General features: G+C 45.9%; 1 protein-coding gene across 3 annotated transcripts in view; it reads right to left on the reverse strand.

The window, feature by feature from the left end:
- The window catches only part of SLC7A1 (solute carrier family 7 member 1), a 36,885-nt gene extending 21,280 nt beyond the window's left edge, over positions 1-15,605 (reverse strand). For all 3 annotated transcript variants that reach the window (XM_040057246.2, XM_040057245.2, XM_058419556.1), the window contains exons 1-2: positions 15,516-15,605; positions 693-1,076 (exon numbers count right to left, since the gene is read on the reverse strand). In XM_040057246.2, the coding sequence (XP_039913180.1) occupies positions 693-1,062 (370 nt within the window). In that variant the 5' untranslated portion in view covers positions 1,063-1,076; positions 15,516-15,605. The remainder of the gene's footprint in view (positions 1-692; positions 1,077-15,515) is intronic.
- Positions 15,606-23,796: the final 8,191 nt, after the last annotated feature.

A 23,796-nucleotide genomic window follows, 5' to 3' on the forward strand; every position in this document is an offset into this window, starting at 1 on the left:
AGTCTGTTGCAGCCTTAGAAGCATGATAACAAGCAGCCTGCCCAGAATGTGCTTGAAAAGACAGAAATCCTTAATTAGCAATGTGTGGCTTAGTTTTAATGCATCAGCTGAGTTGCACAGCACATGCTCTGAGCTTGATCCAGGGCCTCTCCTACTGGGAGTCAAGGGCTTAGAAGGGATTTGGTTTGTATTTTCCAGAGACTGTGAACCTGCAGATCATCTCAAGATTAATTCTGCAGCAATTCACAAGACAAAACTCTTACCTCCAGATACTTTAAATAGATCCCAAAGGGACCAGAATTAATTCTTGATCAGCTGTGAGTACAGATGCTCTGTCTAAAAGCACTTATCTGTGAGCAGCTCCTTTCTCAGCAGAGAGGACACTGTTTTGCACCCTAGCAAGTGTGCAGCAGCCAGGGGATGCCAGTGGGATGAGGTAGAGATTCAGAGGAATTCCCAGCAGCAATAAGCCCTCATCCAGCAGCACACTCACCTCACCAGCTGGCAGGAGCTGTCAAAAATGCCTCCCACTGCTGAGTCCTGAAATCTTTGGTGAGTGCAAGAGTGAAGCATCTATTTTGTAACAGTAGCACAAGCACCCAAACAAGGGTGACCTTACCAACCAGGCTGCCACCTGGGGCACCTGTGCCACCCCTAAAGCTGGGGTCTCGCAGCACGCCCACCATACTTACCGATAACATAGGACAGGATTAGATTCCACCCTGTGATGAAGGCCCACAGCTCACCCACAGTCACGTAGCTGTAGAGATAAGCTGATCCCGTCTTAGGAACTCGAGCACCAAACTCTCCGTAGCAGAGTCCGGCCAGCACTGAAGCCAAGGCGGCGATCAAGAAGGAGATAACGATGGCAGGTCCCGCGTTTTCGCGCGCCACAGCTCCAGCCAGTACATAGACGCCTGCGCCCAGAGTGCTGCCCACACCCAGGGCCACCAAGTCAAACGTGTTAAGGCATCGCGAGAGGCGACTGTCTTCTCGAGTGCAGTCCACATTTTTCCGACGAAGAAGCTGGTTGCCAAAATTGGCAATTTTTTGACACCGCATCTTCCTGTTTGGGCCTGCAAGAAAGATGCTGCCGTCATTATCCAGACCAGAACACCCTCCTACATCAGCATCACTGCACAGGTACAGTGCTACAGCCCTGTCACATCTCAGCAAATGAAATTTCCCATTTTCTACCTTTTTACAGGGTGAAAAGTCACCTTTGGCATTTTATCTAGACCTACCATGGGGAATTAAAATAAACAACACCGAAGCATTTTCTGCTTCCAGCTCTCAGTCATGCGGCAAACCTTGTGCAATCCCAGGAGACAGGTGATACTCCAGTCCAGCTCCCACTCTGCTCCACAGTCACTCAGTTCACACACAAGTGGGCAAACTAAAAATGCAAATTTTGTCTTTCAGATTTCAGAGGGGTTTTCTTGGGCAAGAGAGTACTTTAAAAGTGAATGTCCCAGTTTCCCCATTTACCACACTTTGGTTCACATTGCAGAGAGATCGTGAAGTGCACAAACCCTGTACTACTGGGATGAATTTAAACCTGAGGACGTTGCAGGGGTGTATGTAACACATCCCAACCTGATGAGTTCTCAGCCTGAAGGAACAGCTACTCCAGGACTGTCTCATCTGTAAGACGTGTTGTACAGACATCAGATTTTCTCTGCTTTGCTCTACAAATCTACAGCCTGTGTGGCCACAGCCTACAAGGATGAACCTCATCTTCCATCTCAGACTGCATCTTCTAGCTCCAACAGCCCCACCCTGATACCCACACTGCACCACTAAGCCTGGCTTCAGAAAGAGAGCTTTAAAAATGTTTCTTCATTAATTATGGAAAAGGAAAAAGGTTCTTTTATTTAGATGCAATGCTGTATTAAGACATACACTTTCCAGCAATACACATTGCACACGGACATCAATACCGTGCTAATAATGAGCAGGCAAAAATACTCCTAAATGCAATTTAGAGTACAGTTCAGTGAGACTGGTACTTCATCAGCTCCAGCTAAAACGTAAGCGTAAAAGGTGAGAAAATACATGCTAAGAATCTTAATTAACTGAGGGCAACAGTTAAATCTATGCTTCAATTTTGTCACCACAGCATCAACTACAAAACCAAAAATCCTCTTCACTTTTCCAAGACATCGGTCATAAGTCCTGGCTTAAATCTTTCTCTTGGCTTTACACTAACTCCCCTATTATGAGAAAGTAATTACAACTGCAGGAACAGGGCTGAGGATTTACAAGGCCCACTGTGTCAGGATTTGAACCCCGCCAAAAGCTCTCAAACACGCTCCCAACAGACGTGGATTTAGACAAATAAAGGAAGGCAGGTTTTAGGCCAATCTTGTTTCATTAATCATGGGAGTTCCCAACACATACAGAGAGGGAAAACTATCTTCTCCCTTCAGCAGGAAGACAGACCTAAGTCCTTACCTAAATGCAATCATATGCCAGACTATTCACTCAATCTCCTTTCCACCTGAACCTTACCCAAATCCATGTCAGCCAGGACTGCTCTTGGCTGGACAACTACCCACCTCCCTAAAGCTAGGACAGGGCAATCACGAACTTTGAACTGAGTTAAACAGACAACAAGATTGTGGCACTGGAGTATCTCCTATGAATTCTGTTGCTTTCTAGGATGCCACCTAACAACAATGACCTTTTACTTCTTACAGAGCCATCTACCTTAACAAAATCTGGTATGCTGCAAAACAAACATAACTTTGTGGTTTTAATTCTGCACTGAAAATGAAGAGGTAACCAGCCCCCAATTCCCTGCCTTGTCACAGACACACACACCATGAAAATCACTTCCTTGGCAAAAACTGAGTTGGAGAGGGGCAATGCCCCCAGGAGAGGAGAGGTGCAGAGATGGAGGATCAGGATGACAAGCTGGCAAGATCCTAGGGAGTGGGGGGACATAAAATGTATTCAGTAAAAAAATAACCTAGTGAATTATTTCCAGTTTATATATCACTTGAGAGTATCCCAGAAGAAACATATTTCAAAGCAATTTCATTTGGAAGCTCCCTTGGGCCTATCTACAGGTGTTCACAGCTGTACTACGGCCACCAAGAATAAAGCAGAACTGCTCTTTTACAGATAATTTGCTTAGAAGAGGGGCTATTTAATTATAACAGACCTGGAAATTAAGACCAACATCCTGCAACTGGCTTAATGCCAGCAGACTCCTCTTCTAGCTCAACTCCAGCTCAAAGTATCAACTCCCTCTTTCCCTAAAAGCATCTCAAAGTCTGAGCATCTCTGCTGTGAATAGAATATTTCCTATAGCCCGCAGATAACAAACAGAGAGCCTGCAATACAGCCATGTTCTGTGGCCCTCATGCACAGCACTGTCATTCATCTCACAGGCCACTGATCACCATCCTAAGCATCTCTTACATGTTTTCTTTGCTTTTGAAACAGCAAGTACCAAATCAACCTTTCACTTTCAATTATATTCACTGTAGCTTGACAAAGAGACCTTCAATGAAAACAAGTGGGATTTTTTTCAGGAGAACAATCTTTTGATTTAGCAGGATGCAGTACAGTCATTACATCTCTGCCCAAAACCTTCTGTGTATGATTTGTTATCTTTGCAAGCGTATCAAAGGGTGATTTTGGCAGAGATTATGATTTTTCCCCTCCTTAGAAGATGGATCCAGCCGTGATTTCGCCTTCTGAAACAGTCATCCTTGACTTTGAAGGGACCCTTTGTTCCGGGCTGGTTCCACTCCCAACCTCACTTGAAAAGATAAGCCTTTTTTTTTTCCAATGCACAGTCAGTATTCCTGTGGCATAATGCAGTCCTAATAACATAAAAATATATATTATTCCAGAAATGTTACCAGGTTGTAGCTAACCACCTTCAAGCTGAGGAAACTTGAATCTAACAGAATATAGATTAGTTTTGTTCTGCACTTACCTAGCTCTCAGCCCTGTCCTAGCTCTGGCTTGTTGTAGTGGTTTCATATTTGCTAAATTGTGTTTGCTCAATTTTGTGTAGTGGTCTTAGTGTTTACTCTTTTTTTCTCTGTGGAATAGGATCAGGAGAAGTAAAGCGGGCTTAAGCTTAATGATAAACCAATAGTTTTATTAACATACACTAAAAGAATGGAAAAGGAAAAAAAATTGAGGGAAAAAAATGAAACTTCAAAACAGTCCTCCCTTTCCCTACAAACTTAACTTTTCTACAAAACACAGAGACGCAACCTGTGATTTTTAGTCAGTTTCACCATTTAAACATAATCTTTCATCGCTTTGGGAGAGAAGTCTTTCTAGAGTCCTATGGAGACATTCATCACAAGACAAAAACAGTCTGGTGGCTGCCAGTGTCACAAATCTGCAACCACCTGGAATTTTTGCAGATTGTGCAGTTCCACCCATTAGCAGCTTTTCCCTTGGCTATTCATGGTCCTCTCAGTGTATTTGGGGTACTGTTTAAGAATGCTTCTCCTAGTACAAAACAAGGATTCTCTTCTTCTATCTCTAAAATTGTCTCTATCTCAAAAGAAACCGAGACCTCCTTTTACCCCAGGAGCCAAGGGCTTTAAATCACTTTCTCTCTAAAATCATCTTTGTCTCAAAGGCTGAGAACTCCTTTTACTCCAGGCGTGAGAGGCTTACTCTGTTCAAGATTCTCACTTGAATCTCAATTATAGTAATCCCTAACTTTTGACTAGCACCAGCATTCCCCCAAACATTAAGATATTATAAGAAATAGTCTATTTCTCCACAGTTGACACTAGAGAAGTCCAGTTAAAAATGTCTACTTCCTCAATCTCTTCTTCTAATAATCTTTATCAGTTCTTTCACTCTTGCTCTACTGACTTCATGCTGCGTCTGTTCTACATCTACTCTGTCTCTTTTTTCCCTCTTTCAGGGAAGGATTAAGCCTTGGAAGCTTCATTTTGCCAGGAAAGGGTAGGTCTGCCTAGAGTCTTTTCTCTCTCATGCACCTCATGGTGTTAAGATTTTCAAAGCCGCGCTGGTGATGGGGAGGAGAACTCACGACAAGACATCAGAGATAAGAGCACCTGAGCAGTCTGGAATCAAAAAAACCAGGCTCATAAATGCTTTTTTTTGCCCACCCCTCAGTTTAAATCGGGGTGTGCCCCGGCCCAGCCAGGCCCGCGGCTGTATCAGGGGCCCCGCGGCGGCAGCTGGGGCCGGAGGCACAGCCCGGCCAGGGCCCTGCTCTGGGCCCGGCTCAGCCCGGCCCGGCCGACGCCTGGCTGCCGTACGACGCTACCTTTCTCTCCGGCCGAAATGAAAAGGGCCGGGCTTGAACAAAATCAGGATTTATGTGGGTACTTCCGAAAGCCGTATTCAACATTCTCGGCAGGCAAAGGGTATGTCAAAATCTAAAATTAGCTTCTGGTTAAGTCCCTGATCTTTCTAAAACAATTCAGAGATCCTGACAGGGCAATATTCTATATTTCTCTTTAACTAAAAACTAAACTGTGTTAACCCATGACATTTCTCCAACGAGAAACACTGAGCTGCAAGTCCCAGCCACTCAGACGCTGGTTAGGAAATGGCTTCAGCCCAAGGCTTTGAGTATCTCCATGTTTTGGCTGGAGCAGAGGTCTTTGGGAGTGGTGGGAAGCAAGAACACACCCAGGTAGCCCAGCAGGGTGGGCCTCGAGCCAAGGGCCACATCCTTGGGTGAATCCTGTCCCAATAAAGTCAGTGGCACAGCTCCCACCAACTTCAATAGTCCAACTGCTACTGGTGCGTTGTTTACAGTGCATTTTATGTTTATTACTTTTGTTCGCTGTCCAACTTTTTGTGTCTTGACTCTATTGTATTTTCAAATAAAATAAGGTATTCTTCCTCCTTTTATCTAATGGTTAACATACCTATTATATCAGATTGATAGATTTCCTTCCCCATTCCTCAAAACAAACCCATAAGAAAATAAGCAATCTGCCATGTGGTTGACAGCAAAAAGTAAACCATAATAAACATCTGTCCAGCTAAACATAAAACACCATGTATAAAAGTAAGCTGACAGAGGACCATGTTACATAAGCAATACTATCACTTCCTCAACAACTACAGCTTTTGAAACGCCACTCTTTACCTATTTCAAGGCATTGCTGTTCCTGAGAATTTTTCCTCTCCAATTTGCAGAAGAGCATAAAACTAAAGCTCATTAAGCAGAAAAGGAGTTTCCTACTAAGAAAAGAAGAAAATCTAAGCCTAGCCTCGCTGCATGTCCAACAAAGTCCCCAGACATCGGAGGGCGAGTGAGCTGAAATCCTCCTTCGACATTGTCCCACACATGCTTATATCCATTTTGAAACATATGGAAATGTCTACTGCCTTTTCTCATAGCAACGTCATGTCCTGTGGACAATCTGACACTTGTTGAATATTGAGGAAAAATGTCCCCCATACAGCTGTATAATCACTGCTACAAGTCTGCAGAGCAAAGAGCTTGTGGAACAAAGAGCTTTTGCTTGCACCATGTTGGTGTATTTGACAATGTGGAATGGTTTTCACCCCGTATTTTTAGTTCAAACATGGTCTCCGAACAAGCATGTAGTGATGACGCCAACCAGCTGATCAACACAAAGGTAACAAACCCCTAGCAAGGCATTTGCTACTAAAAGGAAGGGAGCCAGGCAGTTAAACACAACACATTAAACACAGATACAGGCACACACGGGTGTGGGTGTGCAGTGTACACAAAACACAGTCTTATTCACCTGTTCAAAGGCATACTGCCTGTCTGAAGGGATCATATTACTCTTCTTTGGTGAGCAGATCCTTTAAATTACGAGAGAGGTGGTGCTGCAAGACCAGCCCACTGTTACCAACAGCTGGGCATGCTGTAGGTTTCTATTCCTCAGTCTCCGGAGTATTAGGAACATTTTCAAAGCAGCATCACCCACTCCTCTCCAGATGTCTCATAGACCTGGAGGATTTTATTCCATTGGAAAAGGTGCAGTGAGGTGCTCTTTATAATCCCTATACCACCCACTGACCAGTAATCAGTTGCTGAAAGGTGACCACCAAGTCCCACTGGACATTAAGAAGGTGTTCAAGTACTGCCATGGAAGAACACCAGGGTGCTGCAGTTCACCCAACTGCTTTCCAAACTGTCATGGCTACTGGCTTTACCAGGGTCAGAAAATCCTCTCATTCCAGGACAACTTCCAAGATGGCAAAGACCATCCTTTTCCACAAATTCAGATAGGAATTTTCAATTTTCCTAAAATGTCAAAGCAGGCAAACTCCAATGTTTTGCCTCAATACCTGCAGAAAAGTCAATCTGTGTTATTTGTGATGATACACAAAATCCATTTTGAAATGAGCATTCATTTTTGACCAAAGTAAATGAGGGAGGTTCCTGCTGCGGAAGTCACGAGAAGAGTACTTCAAACACTCAGAATTCAAGCTTCAAAATCTCCAAAATGGAAGTCGTGATGCCCTTTCTTCTGCACAACCCTCCAGCTGTGATTATCATCAAATGTGGCACACAGTAAGCCATTCAACAGCGAAAATGTTGGATAGACACTAATTCCCCTACTGCAGAAATACATACCACATCACGCTTAATTTGCAGCGGGGAATTTGATGTTACAATCACTTTCCAACTGCAGGAACAGTGAAAGGTTGGGACAGGGTACAATATCAGATCTCCACCACCCAAGTGTTGCAAAAGCAGGTTAGAGAAATACCTTTTAAACTCCAACTGGATATAGTGCACCCTGCCTCAAAACAGAGGAAAACAGGTGCAGCTAGACAACGTTTGTTTTGGCAGGGTTATTAAATCAGGAAACCAGATCTCCCTCTCCCTAGCCTACTGCCTTGTCATCCCAAAGATGTACCAGAATAACCACCTGGGGAATCATGCTGAAAACCACCACCACTGAAACAAACTCAACAGTGTGGCTACAGCTGACCGAATGGCAGGCCACCACAAAAAGCAGCCAGGCCACAGGAGAGGGATGCGACACTTTCCAGGATAGATTCCCATCTGAGAAGCACCATCCAGTGGAAGGTGCCTGCAGTTCCCTCAGCCCTTTAGCCCACACCTCAAATTTCAGCTGGTGAGGATCCTGTCAGCTCAAAACAGCACCCAGATGTTTTGAGAAGGACAGCAGAGCCTTTGTCATCCACAGCTCCTCAGAGAGAAAAAAGTTAAGGAAATGTCTTCCTGCCTAGCCATTAAAGGGCACCACACCTTTCTAATTACATGAATCACTATTTTCTGATGAAAAAGCACCTAACTGAAAAGTCTCCCCAGCTCTAGTACAGTCTCCTCAAACAGTTCCTCAGCATGACTTCAAATTACACCTTGCAAGAAAATTGTTTGATTTTACTCCCTCAATTTGTCCTAACACCAAAGGGGATCTCTGCTGATAATTAAACTTCCCAAATGAAAGCCTGAGACAGACTGGCAGGGATTCACTTGAAACAAGCCATCGTTCATAATCTGCTAGGGACTCAGCCTTGGTACTGGGCAGAAAAAAAATTAATGCTCTGGGAAACAATATTAAATAAGTGAGCTTAAACCCAGAAAAAAATGAAGACAGATCTTTCCTTAGCCAAAAGCCCCGGCCATGCCATTCAGCATAAACCAGTTATGGTCCTTGGAAAACAGCGCTTGGGAAAAGGTGGGAAATGTCCCTTGGGGGATAAGGAAGTAAGTCAGGCAGCAACAGAAGTTGGTTTGTTATTAAAACAAGAGTGGGGAAACAAACAAAACATTAAGAGCCTCCAGTTTCATGCAGAACAAAAAGTATCCCGCACAGATCTCAGACACATCCAATCAGACCGAAAGAAGAAAGGAAAACTTCCCCAAACACTATTATTTCACCAGGACAAAGGGCACAGCCAAGATGGGACTTTCAGGTGCAGACAAGGGGCAGATCAAAGTGGGTATGAATAACTGGACTTTGCTATGTTCCTGAGCAGCGGGGAGCAGGTGGAGGCCAACAGGTAGGTCATGGAGAGCAGTGGCAGCTCCAGCTGGAAGCAGGACCATGAGGCAGCTTCAGACCCTGGTCACCCTTGCCAAGCGACCCATGAGCATCCTGCCTGACTGACAGGCTGGACCATAGACCTGTGGCCACCCCTGTGGATCAGCATGTCTGCAGACCAGATGCTTCTCAAACCCACACGCTCCCAGCACTGCTGCACCAATTAAAAAACTGTCCTAATTACAAAAACACTGTCCCAATTAAAAACTTCTTCCATTACCATAAAGGGTACTGAATTGAAGCAAAAGATCCCTTTCCTTTGCTGGGAAAGCAGGAATGTTGTTTCTGCGAATGAGATGGAAGAGTTTGAACAGTTTTTTTTTCAGAGGAGACGCGGGAACAAACCTCAGAGGAAGTGCTCACATAAGGGAGAACTCAGCCTGTGCCAGACACATACTGATTCAGGGAGGAAAGGGAACAGAAATTTTAAGTGGGGCTCCTTGCCTTATGCAGGAGATTGCAGGCTTCTGAGAAAGGTTTTGCTATCCCTGGGTAACTGCGTATGCAAATTAAGCATTCAGTCAGGATGGATGGGGCTTTGCATAACCCCATGGCAGGTGGATTGGACTGCATGGAACTCCAAAGGTTCCTTCCAATCCAAACTATTCTAGGATTCTATGAAAATTCAAAATACGCGACATCACTCCTTTAGGCTTCTGCAAGCAAAACAAAGTCATTAGCAAAGTAATTAGAATACATTTTTGTTAATTTAGGAGTTTTTCCACTGATTTGCAGGCCATTCAAGGGCTTGTCCCATGCAGAATTCCAAGTGAGACCTCCCAGCCATGCATCCTGGTGTGGCTGTTGGAGAGAGACTCAATACAGTGGAATAATTAAGAAAAACTTCCCTTTTCTGAAGAAACTGAAGTCTATTTCTCATTGAACACACCAATTGAATTTAAAAAATATATTGCAACCTTCTAAGGGTGCTTGCATGACTACAGACCTAACACTAAAGCTTTTTGCAGCTATGATTTACACCATACAACAGAGACAATGACTGTGAAAGGAGTTAAAATGTTTGCTTTTAGATTGAGTATTCCCACATTCCAGCCATAATTCAAGGGCTGGAAAGGGATCAGCTCCTTCCAAGCATCACATGCTCATCATTGCAGGCACAGCGAAGCACTTCACAGCGCTTGGTTAGCGTGTGCAGACACATCCTTTCCTGCAGCAGAGAGGCTGCTGCATGTCTGCAGTTTCAGGGGTGGCTCTTCCAAGTAATTCCCACTGTAAAGTTCTTCAGAAAGGCCTTCCTCTGATAGACAGTGCCCTAATGCACACTGGAATGAAAGCAATGACTGATTCCTACCATCTGATCCAGCTAGTACTGCCCATTCACCAGATCTACCCCACTGACGAGGGTTACTCAGAGCTGAAGGAGACAACAGTGCATGACTTGGATGGGCCACCGATGCCTCAGCTGCCTGGGAAGAGCATGAGAAGCTCCCACAGGAGGAAGCCCTAAATGAGGCAGGCTGGGTAGTGAAGGCAGAGGGGCATGCTGACCACCCTGTGCGTACTGGGATATGGCAATGTTCCAACTTGTTGGGCCAGTAAATGACTCCTCTTTCCCGCCAATCCATGGCACACGCCTCACCAGGGACTGTGTTGAGATGGGAATTCGTTGTGCAGGTAGGTCAGTCACAGAGCCTGGCTGCCAGGCCTACAAGATATGCCTACATCAGTGTAGCCCAGACATACACACACAGAAAAGTGGGAGCTGAGGATGGTGCAAGGAGGTAGAGCAGGCGAGATAAAGCATGGGGCTATGTGGAAAAAAATTCAGTCTCATAAGTATTTTGCAAATTATCCCACAAGCCGTCACTGCAAAGACTTCACAGCTCCTAAACTGGTAGATTTACAAAAAAATGCCTCAGAAAAGTGCATCTGTTTTAGACATGTAAGTCTAAAGTAAGCACAGCACATGGCAAATCATGCAAGCATGATGTTTGATTAATATGTCAGTGGGGTAAGCAACTATTCCTGCTTTCACACACAGGTATCACAGCCTAGTTTTGATATACTCTGATTAAATAAATCTCATGAGAAAAGAGCTAGAACACTGATGTGGAATTAAATTTCACAGTGAGGTAGGTGTGGAGGATTTTTTGCTTTGGGTAAATACTCTTTTCTTAGTTACACGTTCACCATCCAGCTCTCCAGGACAGGAGAGCTGTTGTTTAAGCAGAGCTTTGCCCCAACCTAACCCCAACATTCATGGCTGCAAGGCTGCAGATAGGGAAGGACTGGGGAAAAGAGACATCCAAACACATCCCATTTCATATTTATCTCAGAACTTCTATCAAAAGTATGACAAAAGACTTACTGCTCCTTTTTCAGATCAAAGCAAGACTTGCTGAAGTTTGAGGGATTTTAAGAGGTTTTTTTTCCCCTCAAAAAGCAGATGACATCGAGCAGCCAAGCCGTGAGCCAGATCAGAAGCCACATATTTCACATCTCACTGCTGCCAGTGTCACGCAGAAGGATCCTGCATGACCTCAACACAAGGCTCCACGCTGGCCCAGCCCAAGAGGGGTTTGGGCAGAAAGCTGCTGGCTGTGATAGCTGAAGGAGCAGTGACAGCAGAGACACTATAGTGACACTAGAAGGTAAGAAATGCAAAAAAGATGGCAGACTTGGCTTGAACCTAGCCATGAGATCACTGCAAAATACCATGCAGACTCAGCTTCCTGGTTTGCACGAGGAGAAGCATTACCTTGTAGACACCCTTACAGTTTATTCTGTCACCTGTGTGGCCGAAGACCAGGCCTTGCAACCCACATCTCTTAATGGAGAAAGCTTGTTCAGACTCCCTTGGAAGCACAAGACAACTTAGAAAAGTAATTAACCCCCATGAGGAACAGAACAGATTTGTCATCGACTTTTTATTCAACCCCATCAGTGTAGTAGGTACGCAATCTGTAGGCTAAAAACTTACTCAGTTTGCTGAATTGCCACCCGCACCTCCCTGCCCTTCATGCAGAAGCCTGGTCTGCCCCAAAAAATGCTCCTGCAACCCAGTGACAGAGGTAAGTGAAGCCACCCAGCACACAGTCCTGTCAAGGGAAGTTATACTGCTATCCTTAAAAATAATTGTGTCGCTATCGGCAAAATACGGTGTTTGGAGTAAGTATACACTTTTTATTAGGAGCAAAATGACTAATATCATCCAGTCTGCTCAACTTTTTAAAACATTATTGTATTTTTCCACATCATCATTCTGGCATCAAAGCAAATCATTCCTAATTATGTTTATGGGACTGGGGGAATACACAGAGAGACCTAGATATGACAGTCTTGGAGAAGTATGTTGAAACGTATAATGCAACACCTTGCAGAACACGTACAGTGCCATCTCTCCCCATGTCACTTATCTAGAACAAGAAACTCTGAAGTATAAGTTCTGCTGCTGCAAGGTGCTTTAAGTGACAGCAAGAAGGAAACAGCTGGCTGTAAATATTCTGCTTAGCTCCCCTGTGCTGGGACTTGCAAAAGTAAATAGGTGGTTTAAAAGAAAGTAAGCAAAACAAATGATAATTACCATTTTCCCCCCAAGGGTCTGAACAGGAGCATGAAAAGCAAAGCACTGCTGCTGTGTTTTTGATGGTGCCCTGCACCATGCTGTTCTGCTCTTCATGTATTTCCTTCGAAGGAAAAAACAGGTTCAAAAGTGCTCCAACATCTGTGACAGTTTGTCTGGAGCTGCCAAAGCACAACAGTGTTGGATCTAATCACTAATAATGGGATGGGGCGATTGAGAGGCATTCCACGAGTTATTTCATTATCAGTCTTAGTGAAGGCAGAGACATAAAAAAATGGGAAAACCATAACTACAAAAGCCAAAGTTCTCTTTGTTACAAGGTCTTTTAAAAGTTTTTTAGCCAATAGGCTAATGCTAAAACCTTAGAAGTGTAACGTAATGGTAATGTACAGTCAGGTCCACACACATCCATATGAATCACGGAAAACACTTTCTCTTTTGACAGAATGAGTTCCAGTAATAAGTAAATTATCTGGCATAGGGCATTTTAAACCACCTACCTGAATCAAAACTGGGGATAAACCCTAGGTAGACAAAAAGCTCATTGATAATTATATTTTTTTTATACTCCAGACTGGCTTGTAACAAACTTTCTGGAGTGGATGACTCAAATAGGCACTAAATTTCAATAAAAGCATAGCTTGCTCAGTAAATAAAGGTAGTAATTAAAAGCAAGTCCTCAAAAGTAAGATATTAAGTGAAATCCTCATCCTTGTAATTTAAAAATTAAATGGGCCACTAAGATCTACAAGGAAAGATACAAATAAATTACAAGGACTTTTTTTAGATCAATCACACTCATTCAAGAGTGAACTAAAGGTAGTGGAGGCAGTAATTGTAGTAAGACCCCTGTTCTCCTTCACTTGAACCATATTTCTCCTTCTCTCATATTTCTCTAGTCTCTTCTTTCCCATCTGCTTTTTCTTCTTATCCCACCACCCCTTTTTTCCCCTCCCTCTTGCACACACCAGGCCAGCAACTGTACTCAGCACCAGCTGGACTGGAACTTGCTCCTGCCATCTCAGAATCATGCTGCTGTTAAGGTTGGAAAAAGACTCCAACATGATCAAATCCAACCGTTTACTGTGTCACACAGCTTAAAGCAGAGACACAGAGCTCAGGCACACCACCATGAGAATGAACACTAACTGCCATCTGGCAACAGATTACACAAGAAAAAGAAGGAAGGAAAAAAAAAAAAAAAAAAAAGGTAAAGAAGAAGGAAAAAAAAAAGAGGGAGTGACGACAATACACCTTGGAACTGGTTTCTCCAGTAACTGGTTAAAGAGTTACTAGCTTCCTCTTCTCTGAGCTAATTCCTTACGTTTAGAAAAAATTTTGCAAGAATATACTCCACAAAGAGGCAAGAGCATATTGCATCCCACCCACACCCACAACTGAAGTGTCTGAATTAGAAGTCTAGTAGGCCTCAGGTTTCTATCACAGCCCACTCGAAACAAGAAGTGCCTTCTGAACACACTGTTAAGTACAGCCCTACAAGCAGCAACGCTCAAAATTTTACAAATACCGCCAAAGCGGCACAAGTTGGGAACTAAACACCTAGCCAAGAAAAGGCTTTGTTTCAAATGTGACCATCTAGAGCATGCATGTGATGGAGCACAGTCAAGGTCTGACCTTATCAGATTGCTCAAAACGCAAGAAATAGTTCAGTGCAAAGTAACTACGCACAAGCTTGCTCCTGGTTTGTGCCAGGGTTAGCACTTGCAGCTATGGAGCCTGTACCATTACACAGATTTTTGCATTATACGGAAAGCCTGTCCAAAAAACATGTCAGATGGCCACTAAAGGCAACAAAAGTCCATAGAGTACTTGACCAGAAAGATAAATTTCTGCCTGCTCTTTCCAAGTTTTCATTGTATTTGCCTCTAACTTGGAGGCAGCACTCAATCGAGCATCAGCGAGTGGACAAATGGCTCCGAGAGGCATTGCTGTGCCACTGCAGAGTCTCACATGACACCTGCATCGCCATGTGTGACCCTTATCCCTCCATGGCTTAGCAGCATCCACAGAGGTGGGCAAAGGGAAACGGGGTAGGGTATCCGCTAGTTCAGCTGATGTTGGACTTCACCATGCAGTTGTTGCACAACAACTCAAGCCTTTCTCTCATGAGTCTATACAGCACCGACAAAAACACTTTTCCCCAAAACTAAGGTTTCTATCAGCTGACAACAGAACTAATTAGCAATTCCGTATTAAGTCTCAATCTTCCTCTCCAGCCTTAGTAACATATCGATTTCCTTTTAAAGATCTTTAGTGGGCTCCTCTCGATTCACACATACATATGCAAAAAAAAATGAGACCCATCTGTTAGCCACGACAGCTGCCTGCAAACCGCTGACAAATCAAATGGCGATAATTCCCTGTCCTAGTCACAGGAGCAGGTTCGGGAGCAGCAGACTGCAAGAACTCCCGGGGTACGGGGCTGGCTCCAGCGCTATGAGCAATACCGCCATTCTCAGTAAATTCTCAGTAAATTCTCGTCTCCTCTGCACTTTGACGATGGAAGCAAAATGGAAAAGCCGTCAGGACAAGGCTCAGGGTCTCTCCTCGCACCTGGGCCTTCACCTCCGGCACAGCATGTTCCCTGCGGCGCTGCTGGCACCGCAGAGAAGATAAGCAAAAAAAGGGACTGCCTGGGGAACGGGGACCTATGCCACCCAACTCTGCCCTGGCCTTCTCCACGCCTGGCATAGGGCAGGCACGCTCCGGCAGCGCCAAGAAAGGCCCTTCCCACCGGCATCCCGCGGGGTCAGAGGGGCCCGGCACGGCCCCGGCAGCCCGGGCGGGGGACGGGAGCGCTGCGGCAGGGTCGCGTCACGGGGGCGCGCAGGGGCGGCAGCGGGCCGGGAGCGCGCAGCGCTGCGCCGCGCCTGCCGCACCGCGCAAAATGGACGCACCGCGTGGGGCCCCCGCCCGCTCCGTCCCAGACTCACCCAGCCAGGAGGCCCGGGCAAGCGGCGAGGCAGCGCAGCGGCCACCCCCAGCTCCCCGCTGCCGCTTTAGATCTCCTGCGCGGGGACGCCCTCAATAGCTCCGATTTCCAATGAGTAAAGGGCGCTGTTAGCACGTGGTGCCTGAAAGACCGCCTTTTTTATCTTAAGGGACTAGCTGGAGAAGGCGCGTCTGGGCACGGGCACGCGTGGGGGCAGGGGGCTACCACGTTGGGGCAGGGGGCTACCACAGGCGGCTACCTGCAAACTGCTCATGACGCTCGTTTGGTGGGGACTGAAAAGCTACTCGGTTTTTCTTTTTCTCCTCATGCTCCCTGGCAGTGGGAACTGGGGGGCTGGGTTGGACGGAATCATCCCTTCAGCTGTAACTCACAGCCTAATGGTCTTGCTCTTAGAGCTGCTGGATTCTGCGGAACATGGTCTAGCAAGAGATGCCAGCGTGAAATGGATGCAGTGGATAATCGTAGAATGTTAAGGGTTGGGAATGGACCTTAAACTCTCCTGCTGTGGGCAGGGTCACCTCCCACTCGACCAGGTTGCTCAAGGCATTATCCAGTCTTCCCCTGAACACTGCCAGGGTTGGCGCATCCACAGCCTCCCTGGGCAGCCTCTTCCAGTGTTTCACCTGGAAGTGAAGTAAAAAAATTATACCTCACAGTAAACATTTTTTCCTAATATCTAACCTAAATTCCCCCCTTTTCAGTTTTGACCCATTACTTCTTGTCCTATCACTACAGTTCCTGATGAGGAGTCTCTTTCCAGCTTCCCTGTAGGCGTAAGATATCGGAAGGCTGCTGTGAGGTCTCCACGCAATCTTTTCCCCAGGCTGAACAGCGCCTGATAAGGACAGCAGAACCGCATTTTACTCATTTGATAAGGAAAAACATTTTAGTTCTTACCAAGGACAATAGAACAGAACAGCACAGCCTTGGAGAAATAAATAAAAGATGTAACTAATACAAAAAGAAGTCATGCAAAACGCAAGCAGGATGCCAGCTCAGCTCTCCAAGGCTGAAAAAGTAGAAATTAAGCGAAACAATGATACTGTACTTAATCAAAAGTGAGGGTCAAAGAAGAAACCGCTAAAAAGAACCCTGGACTTTGAAGATGGATCCCAAAGAACTATAGAAGGACTTTGATAAGGTATCATCCCATCTTTGTCTATCTGTCTTCACAGGAGGGGTGTCCCAGTCCTCTTACCAACTTTGTGAGCACCCTTTGGACTTGCTCTAACAGTTCCATGTTGTTCTTATGTTGGAGACACCAGAAGTGTACACAGCACTCCAAGGCGGGTAAAACAATAGCAGAGTAGAACGGGAGAATTATCCTCAACCTGCTGGCCATGCTGCTTTTGGTGCAGTCTAGGATTCAATAATGGTAGACACTGGTGGACTTGGATTACGCTTTTGACATTACCTCCCATGAAGCACAATGCTCCCAATCTGGGAAATACACCGTTGATCAAACCTCTGTGGCTGACCCCAAAAGTACGGCAAACAGCCCAAAAGAGCTGTGGATGTTGGAAGAAGAGCGTGGTGTCTGTGCCATGCTTGATAAGATCCCATTTCCATTACCATTCGTAAGAGACCACTATGGGAAAACTATAGTGTGCTGCAGGATGAGACAGCATCTGAACATGAATCTTGAAGAAACATCAAGATTCAAATTGTCCAAAATAAAGTGGAATTCTAGAAAGGAGGAGAGTGATGGTCAAGGAAAGAGAACAAAATAAGCAGTGAAGAACATCTGGCTGAGCAACCAATTCAAATTGCATGAGAAGAGGTTTGGATCGGATATTATGAAAAACTTCTTCACCAGAAGGGTTGTCAAGCATTGGAACAGGCAGCCCAGGGAAGTGGTGGAGTCACCATTCCTGAAATTATTTAAAAGATGTTTAGGGACACTGAGGACTTAGCAGTGCTGGGTTAATGGTTGGACTTGATGATCCAACCTCTTGATTAGAGGTCTTTTGCAACCTAAATGACTCTGTTTAGAAAAAGGTCAGGAGATGACAGTGGATCCCAAAAGCCATGTGAGACTGCTGCATGGGACTAATGATACTAATGAAATAAAAAACACTACCAAAAAGAACTGTATCTTTCTAGTAGAGCACCTTAATTGAAACATTATGTAGTAGATAGAAAGTAATTATGAAGCTGTAACCAATAGTGCGGAAACTTTAGTACATTGCTTATTTTGACATTTAACCGTAAAGAAATCTATCTATTTGGTGGAATCATGGGGGGAGAAGTTAGTAGAAACTATATTCATTAAAGAAAAGCATAAGGAATTGTTCTTTTCCAGGATAAAGGTAGAGCAGTAGAACAATCCTTCCATGATTAAGAGGCAAAGGCATAAGGACTAAAGGAAGAAGGAAGTTGTTTAATGTCAATTACAACTGCACAATGCTCATTAGCAATTACCCACTGGAGAGGCTGGAGGACATTTTGGGGGTAAGCAGTCACAAAACCCTCTAAAACAATGTTTCACTGCTGCGTTTCTTCATCACCTGCTCCATGTGAGATCAACAACAATACCTGTCACGTTGCCATCTGCTTCTGCCCGTCACTGCCATAGAGCCCTGGTTCGTCTCCTATGTTATTAATAGATGTGGTTGCATAAATAAGGGGAGCGATGGTCTGAGATAATGGCTCCTAAAATTGTTCTGGGGAAAAAACAAAGAAGCAAACAAACACCCCCCCCCCCCACACACACACACACACAAAAAAAAGGCAACACAACAGCAACAAAAAACCAACACCCTTTTATGCCAAGCTGAAGTACCAGAGAACACCAAGAACCAATTAATAGGGGGAGAAAAATAAAAGGCAAACAATTATTCTGAATTTTTTATTCTTTTTGCTAGAATTAAACTCTGTGTTCAAAAATCATTGGTTGCACCTTAATCTTTCCTTGATCTTTAATTAAGCAGCTCGTCAGCCTGTCCTAGTTCATTTTAATCTGTGGAATCCATCCATACCAACTACCAGTATCTCAATACTTAGATACAAGAGCTATTAGCACAAGCTTGTGGCCATTCCCTGTTTACATACAAGCACCCTGTGTTGGAGGATTAGAGGATGTAATAGCATGGGCATTAACCCATCTTCTGTCTTCAGCAAGCTTAGTAGACTAATAAAAAAGCAGTCAATACAGCTGTTTGTGGAACAGTGCTTAGGGACATGCCCTATGTTTAACTATGTCTTGGTTTGGAAAGACCGTTGTCTGCCAAGGAAAGCTGGAGCCTCCCTTGGAATGGAGAATGTAAACCCCCTTCCCTCCAAATTATTATGATTTTGCAATTAGGGTCTTTCAGGCAAAGATATGGGAATAGGAGAAACAGTTCTTTACTAGGAATATTTTTATATATGTATATTTATATATTTTTTTAGATATTTTTATATTTTTTTATATATATATATACACACACACACACACACACACACACACACACAAATGTAGTAGTACAAAAAAACAAGCAAGGAAGCAAACAAAGATCCTGGAAAAAACCCTGACAGAGTCAGGGATACGACCTGGCACCCTGTTGGTCAGGGTGTTGGAAGCAGTCCAACACTGGAAGTAAGCAGGAAGTAAGTCCTCCTGGAATAACAGATGTGGTTTTTTGGAGTAGAGATGGTCCTGTAGAAAGCCCAGTGGTGACGAGATGGTCTTCCTCCAGGAATCCAGTGGAAATACAGGATACCTTGTGTCCTTCAGTCCCAGTTTTTATCTAGCTGGGAACAGCTGGCTCCTCCCCCACTGGGTGGAGCATCTCACAATGGGATGATGGAAAGTGTCATGTCACTGGTGGGCCCTAATGGCCCATTATCAGAAGATATCCCCCTGGAGGATTGAGGGGTGGTGAAAGAGATAAGAAACACTGCCCACCTGGTTTTAATGGCTGGGCCGTTTTCAGGAGGCATCCTCCTCCCTCGCCACTGGAAGGGTGAGAGAAGGATAAAACATCTCCCAAAAAACAGCTTTCCACAGATGAAATAGAATACACATTTTTAGGTTATATAATCCAAGACATTATCCACCCCTTATTCTATTACCATCTGTATCATATCTAAATCAAAAAAATCTATTATACACAATGAACGCTTACACCCAGTTCTCACTTAGGATTAGGTTCCCCTGTGGCACCCAATTGGTTTCTCCATCTTTCTGCATTACCCACCAAGTAGAACCAGGTCCTTGAGCAAAAACAATCCCTTGGATGCGTTCGCCTTTGCCTGAGGTGGGATTAATCCAGTCTTTCCTACAATACTTTTCATGTGTACCACAGGGACTTTATTTTCATCCACTGTGTGCAGATGTTCAGACTGGGCAGGACCAGCTCGATTGATGGAGCCTCTTGTGTTCACCATCCAGGTGGCCTCGGCTAAGTTCAATTCCCAATTTTTGAAGGTCCCCCCACCAAGTGCCTTCAGGGTAGTCTTAAGTAGTCCATTGCACCATTTAACTTTCCCGGCAGCTGGTGCATGATAAGGGATGTGATATATCCACTCAATGCCATGTTCTCTAGCCCAGGTGTTTATAAGGCTGTTCTTGAAATGAGTTCCACCGTCTGACTCAATTCTCTCAGGGGTACCATGTCTCCACAGGATTTGCTTTTCAAGGCCCAGGATGGTGTTCCAGGCAGTAGCGTGAGGGACAGGGTAGGTCTCCAGCCATCCAGTGGTGGCTTCCACCATTGTGAGCACGTAGCGCTTGCCTTGGCAGGTTTGGGGAAGGGTGATGTAGTCAATCTGCCAGGCTTCCCCGTACTTATACTTGGACCATTGTCCGCCATACCACAGGGGCTTCACCCGCTTGGCCTGCTTGATGGCAGCACACGTCTCACAGTCATGGATAACCTGAGAAATACTGTTCATGGTTAGATCCACTCCTCGGTCTCGTGCCCACTTATAGGTGGCATCTCTACCCTGGTGACCTGAGGCATCATGGGCCCATCGAGCTAGGAACAACTCTCCCTTGTGTTGCCAATCTAAGTCTATCTTTGACACCTCTACCTTCGCAATCTGATCTACCTGCTGGTTGTTTCGGTGCTCCTCATTAGCCCGACTCTTGGGGACATGGGCATCTACATGACAGACTTTGACAGGTAGCTTCTCTACCCGAGTGGCAATGTCCTTCCACTCATCTGCAGCCCAGATTGGCTTTCCCCTATGCTGCCAACTGGCCTTTTTCCACCTGTCCAGCTAACCCCACAGAGCATTGGCCACCGTCCATGAATCAGTGTAGAGGTAGAGCTTTGGCCACTTCTCTCTTTCTGCAATGTCCAGGGCCAGTTGAACAGCTTTGAGTTCAGCAAGTTGACTCGATCCACCTTCTCCTTCAGTGGCTTGTGCGACCTGTCGTGTGGGGCTCCATAGAGCTGCTTTCCACTTCAAGTTCATCCCTACGATGCAGCAGGAACCGTCAGTGAAGAGAGCATAGTGTGTTTCTTCTGCTGGCAGTTGGTTGTATGGTGGACCCTCTTCAGCACGTGTCACTCGCTCCTGTTCCTCTTCGTCCATGAGACCAAAGTTTTCACCTTCCAGCCAGTTTGTAATTATCTCCAAAATCCCAGGGCGATTTGGGTTTCCAATGCAGGTGTGCTGAGTGATGAGGGCAATCCATTTGCTCCACGTGGCGTCGGTGGCGTGATGGGTGGAGGGAACCTTTCCTTTAAACATCCACCCCAGCACCGGTAGTCAAGGTGCCAGGAAGAGTTTTGCTTCTGTGCCAGTCATCCAAGGGAGCTTGAACTCCTTCATAGGCAGCCAAGATTTCCCAACAATTTATGAGTCATCTGTATCGTACCAGTCTCAGAAGCTAGACTTGTGTTACTAAAGAGGGTGGGCTTGTTCTCTGTCTTTGAGGCCACGTGGCACAGCACAGCTTACATCCATACAGCAAAACCCTCTTCTTCTCCAAAATAGCACCATTGCTGGGTGACTACCTCCAAACTGCTCACTGGGAAGAAGAATCTGATTCTACCCCATGAACTGTGCACAGGCATTTCCTGGGAGAGGGCTGTTTTGCTTAGACCATACCTGTGGCAGGAACTGTTTAACACCATGGGCAGTTGAGGACTGGTACACCAACCTGAGCCCTCACCATTCATTTGCTCATACAGGTGTAGTCAGGGAGGCTGGAGCTTTGTTGTGAACCTAGAACCAGAGAAGACGGTTTTGGATAGGTGACTGGCATTTCCTCATGAGCAGCTCAGACAGCACCAGTTGTAGATTTTAGCCCCCAGAACGTGACTTTCTCTCATTTATTAGCCTGAAGAATCTTCCTCAGCATTGTACATTTTTTTCCCAGAGCTAAATTAACTTCCTGGCATGACAAGCCTGTGTACCCCCCTAGGTCTAGCCCTTGATGATCCAAAGTGTGATTCAAATACTGTGTTTGATCTCAGGCTCTACTCTGTACACAGCAGCCCCACTTCCTCCTTTTTAAATTTTGTTTCTATTTATACAGTTAACAATGGGTCAGGTTGGAAGGGACCACAGTGGGATATCTGGTCCAACCTCTTTGCTCAAGCAGGGTCATCCTAGCACACATGGCACAGGATTGCAACCAAATAGTGCTTGAATATTCTCCAGTGAGAATATTTTTCTGCTGCTTCTTTTTTTTTTTTTTTTTCTTTTTCTTTTTTCCTTTTTTTTTTCTTTTCTTCCAGCTAAGTCCTTGTAGTAATAGAGAGGTTTTGTTATTTCTGCCTTTCTACTTGAAATATAGACAGTCTCTTCTTTAGCAGGACCAAACTTTGATGGTAGAGCTCCATGTGCATCCTCTGTACGGCAGGATCTAGTGGCCTTGCATCATTTCCAGTCCCTCTTGATAACCCAGGCAACACATGATAGCCAAATTCTTAACTCTCGCTCTGCCACTGGTCTAGGTGATGGTTTCTGGGCACAGGAGCAAGGTGCGGGGAAAAACAAAACTGGCAAACCGTGGCCACAAGCGAGCAGGCTGTGCGTGTGGTGACCACGGCTAAGCACAGTGTAAATGTAAATCCATGCTGGGATCCAAGGGCGTGTTCACACCTTGAATGCCCAGGAATCGTTGATGGAGGAGCAGCCTCCCTCCCGGGCCCACCCCGGGCCCACGCCGGGCCCACGCCGGGCCCACCCCGGGCCCACCCCGGGCCCACCCCGGGCCGACGCCGCGCCCACGCCGGGCCCACCCCGGGCCCGCGGCTCAGCCGGCGCCGCCGGCCCCGGGCCCAGGCGCCATCCTGCGGCGCCCCCGTGCGGGCGGCGGTGGCGTTGCCGCCCGCCTCCTGCGCCGCCGCCGCCGCCGCCGCTGCCGTTCCCTTCCCGCGGCGGGATCGGCGGGAGCCGCCTCCAGGCCCCGCACAGCCCCCGGGAACCGCGGCTGCTCCGCGGGGCTCAAGCCTCAGCTAGCAGCGGGTGTTGCTGGGCCTTCGCCCTGTCACCCGCCTGGCCAGACCCCAGGTGTCCGCACGCCGGAGGTCCCCAGGGTTTGTGGGGGGGTTCCTGTAACAGCAGTTATTGCCGGCTTTAAGGACAGACCCTCTCTTCCCCGCCTTAACCTCTGACCACCAAACCTTCCTCTCTCCAAGAAGGAACCAACCCACAAATACATTTGGGCACCTAAAGCCTCAGATTTCAGTAGGATATTGGTACCTAAGGACATGTGTGGGTCTTAATTTCTTTCACCTTCTCCAGGCAACATGGAATTTCCCATTGGGCTAATTGAGCAACTCCCCAAGAAACCCCCTAACAAATCTTCTTTATTGACATAAAAATAAAGTAAAGCAAAAACTCCAGCCATGTAGCTGTGGAGCACCTGTGTTCCATAGAGGTGGTGGTTGTGTTTCTCCACCAGAACTTAACATTGTACCCATGACACAAAAGGGAGAACATCTAGGGGAAAACCATTCCCACCCAGAGACTGTGCTCTAAGTGAGGCTGGGTGGTTTGGCTGGCTTAAATGGCAAAATGCTGGAGGGGCTAATGCAGTCTCCCGAGTCTTGGCCAGGTCAGATGCTGAGCGGAGTAAGGGCTGACACCTGCAGTGGGGACAAACACAGTGGGGCACTGGCTCAAGTCTTTATGCTGAAGCCGGCTCTTACTGCTCTGAGAGCAGCCTTCCTGGCTGTGGCCTGGGAGAAATGCTCCTGAGGGAACAGCATCCTCCTTCTTATTTAAAGGCTCCTGAATATGACATGTTGCCTGCAAAAGAAGCCATTACTGCAACTTTTACTTGAATCTGCTTAATTATACCAGAAAATGCCTGGACTTCG

The sequence above is a fragment of the Hirundo rustica genome, chromosome 2 (genome assembly GCF_015227805.2).
Source record: "Hirundo rustica isolate bHirRus1 chromosome 2, bHirRus1.pri.v3, whole genome shotgun sequence".
Taxonomy (NCBI): Eukaryota; Metazoa; Chordata; class Aves; order Passeriformes; family Hirundinidae; genus Hirundo; species Hirundo rustica.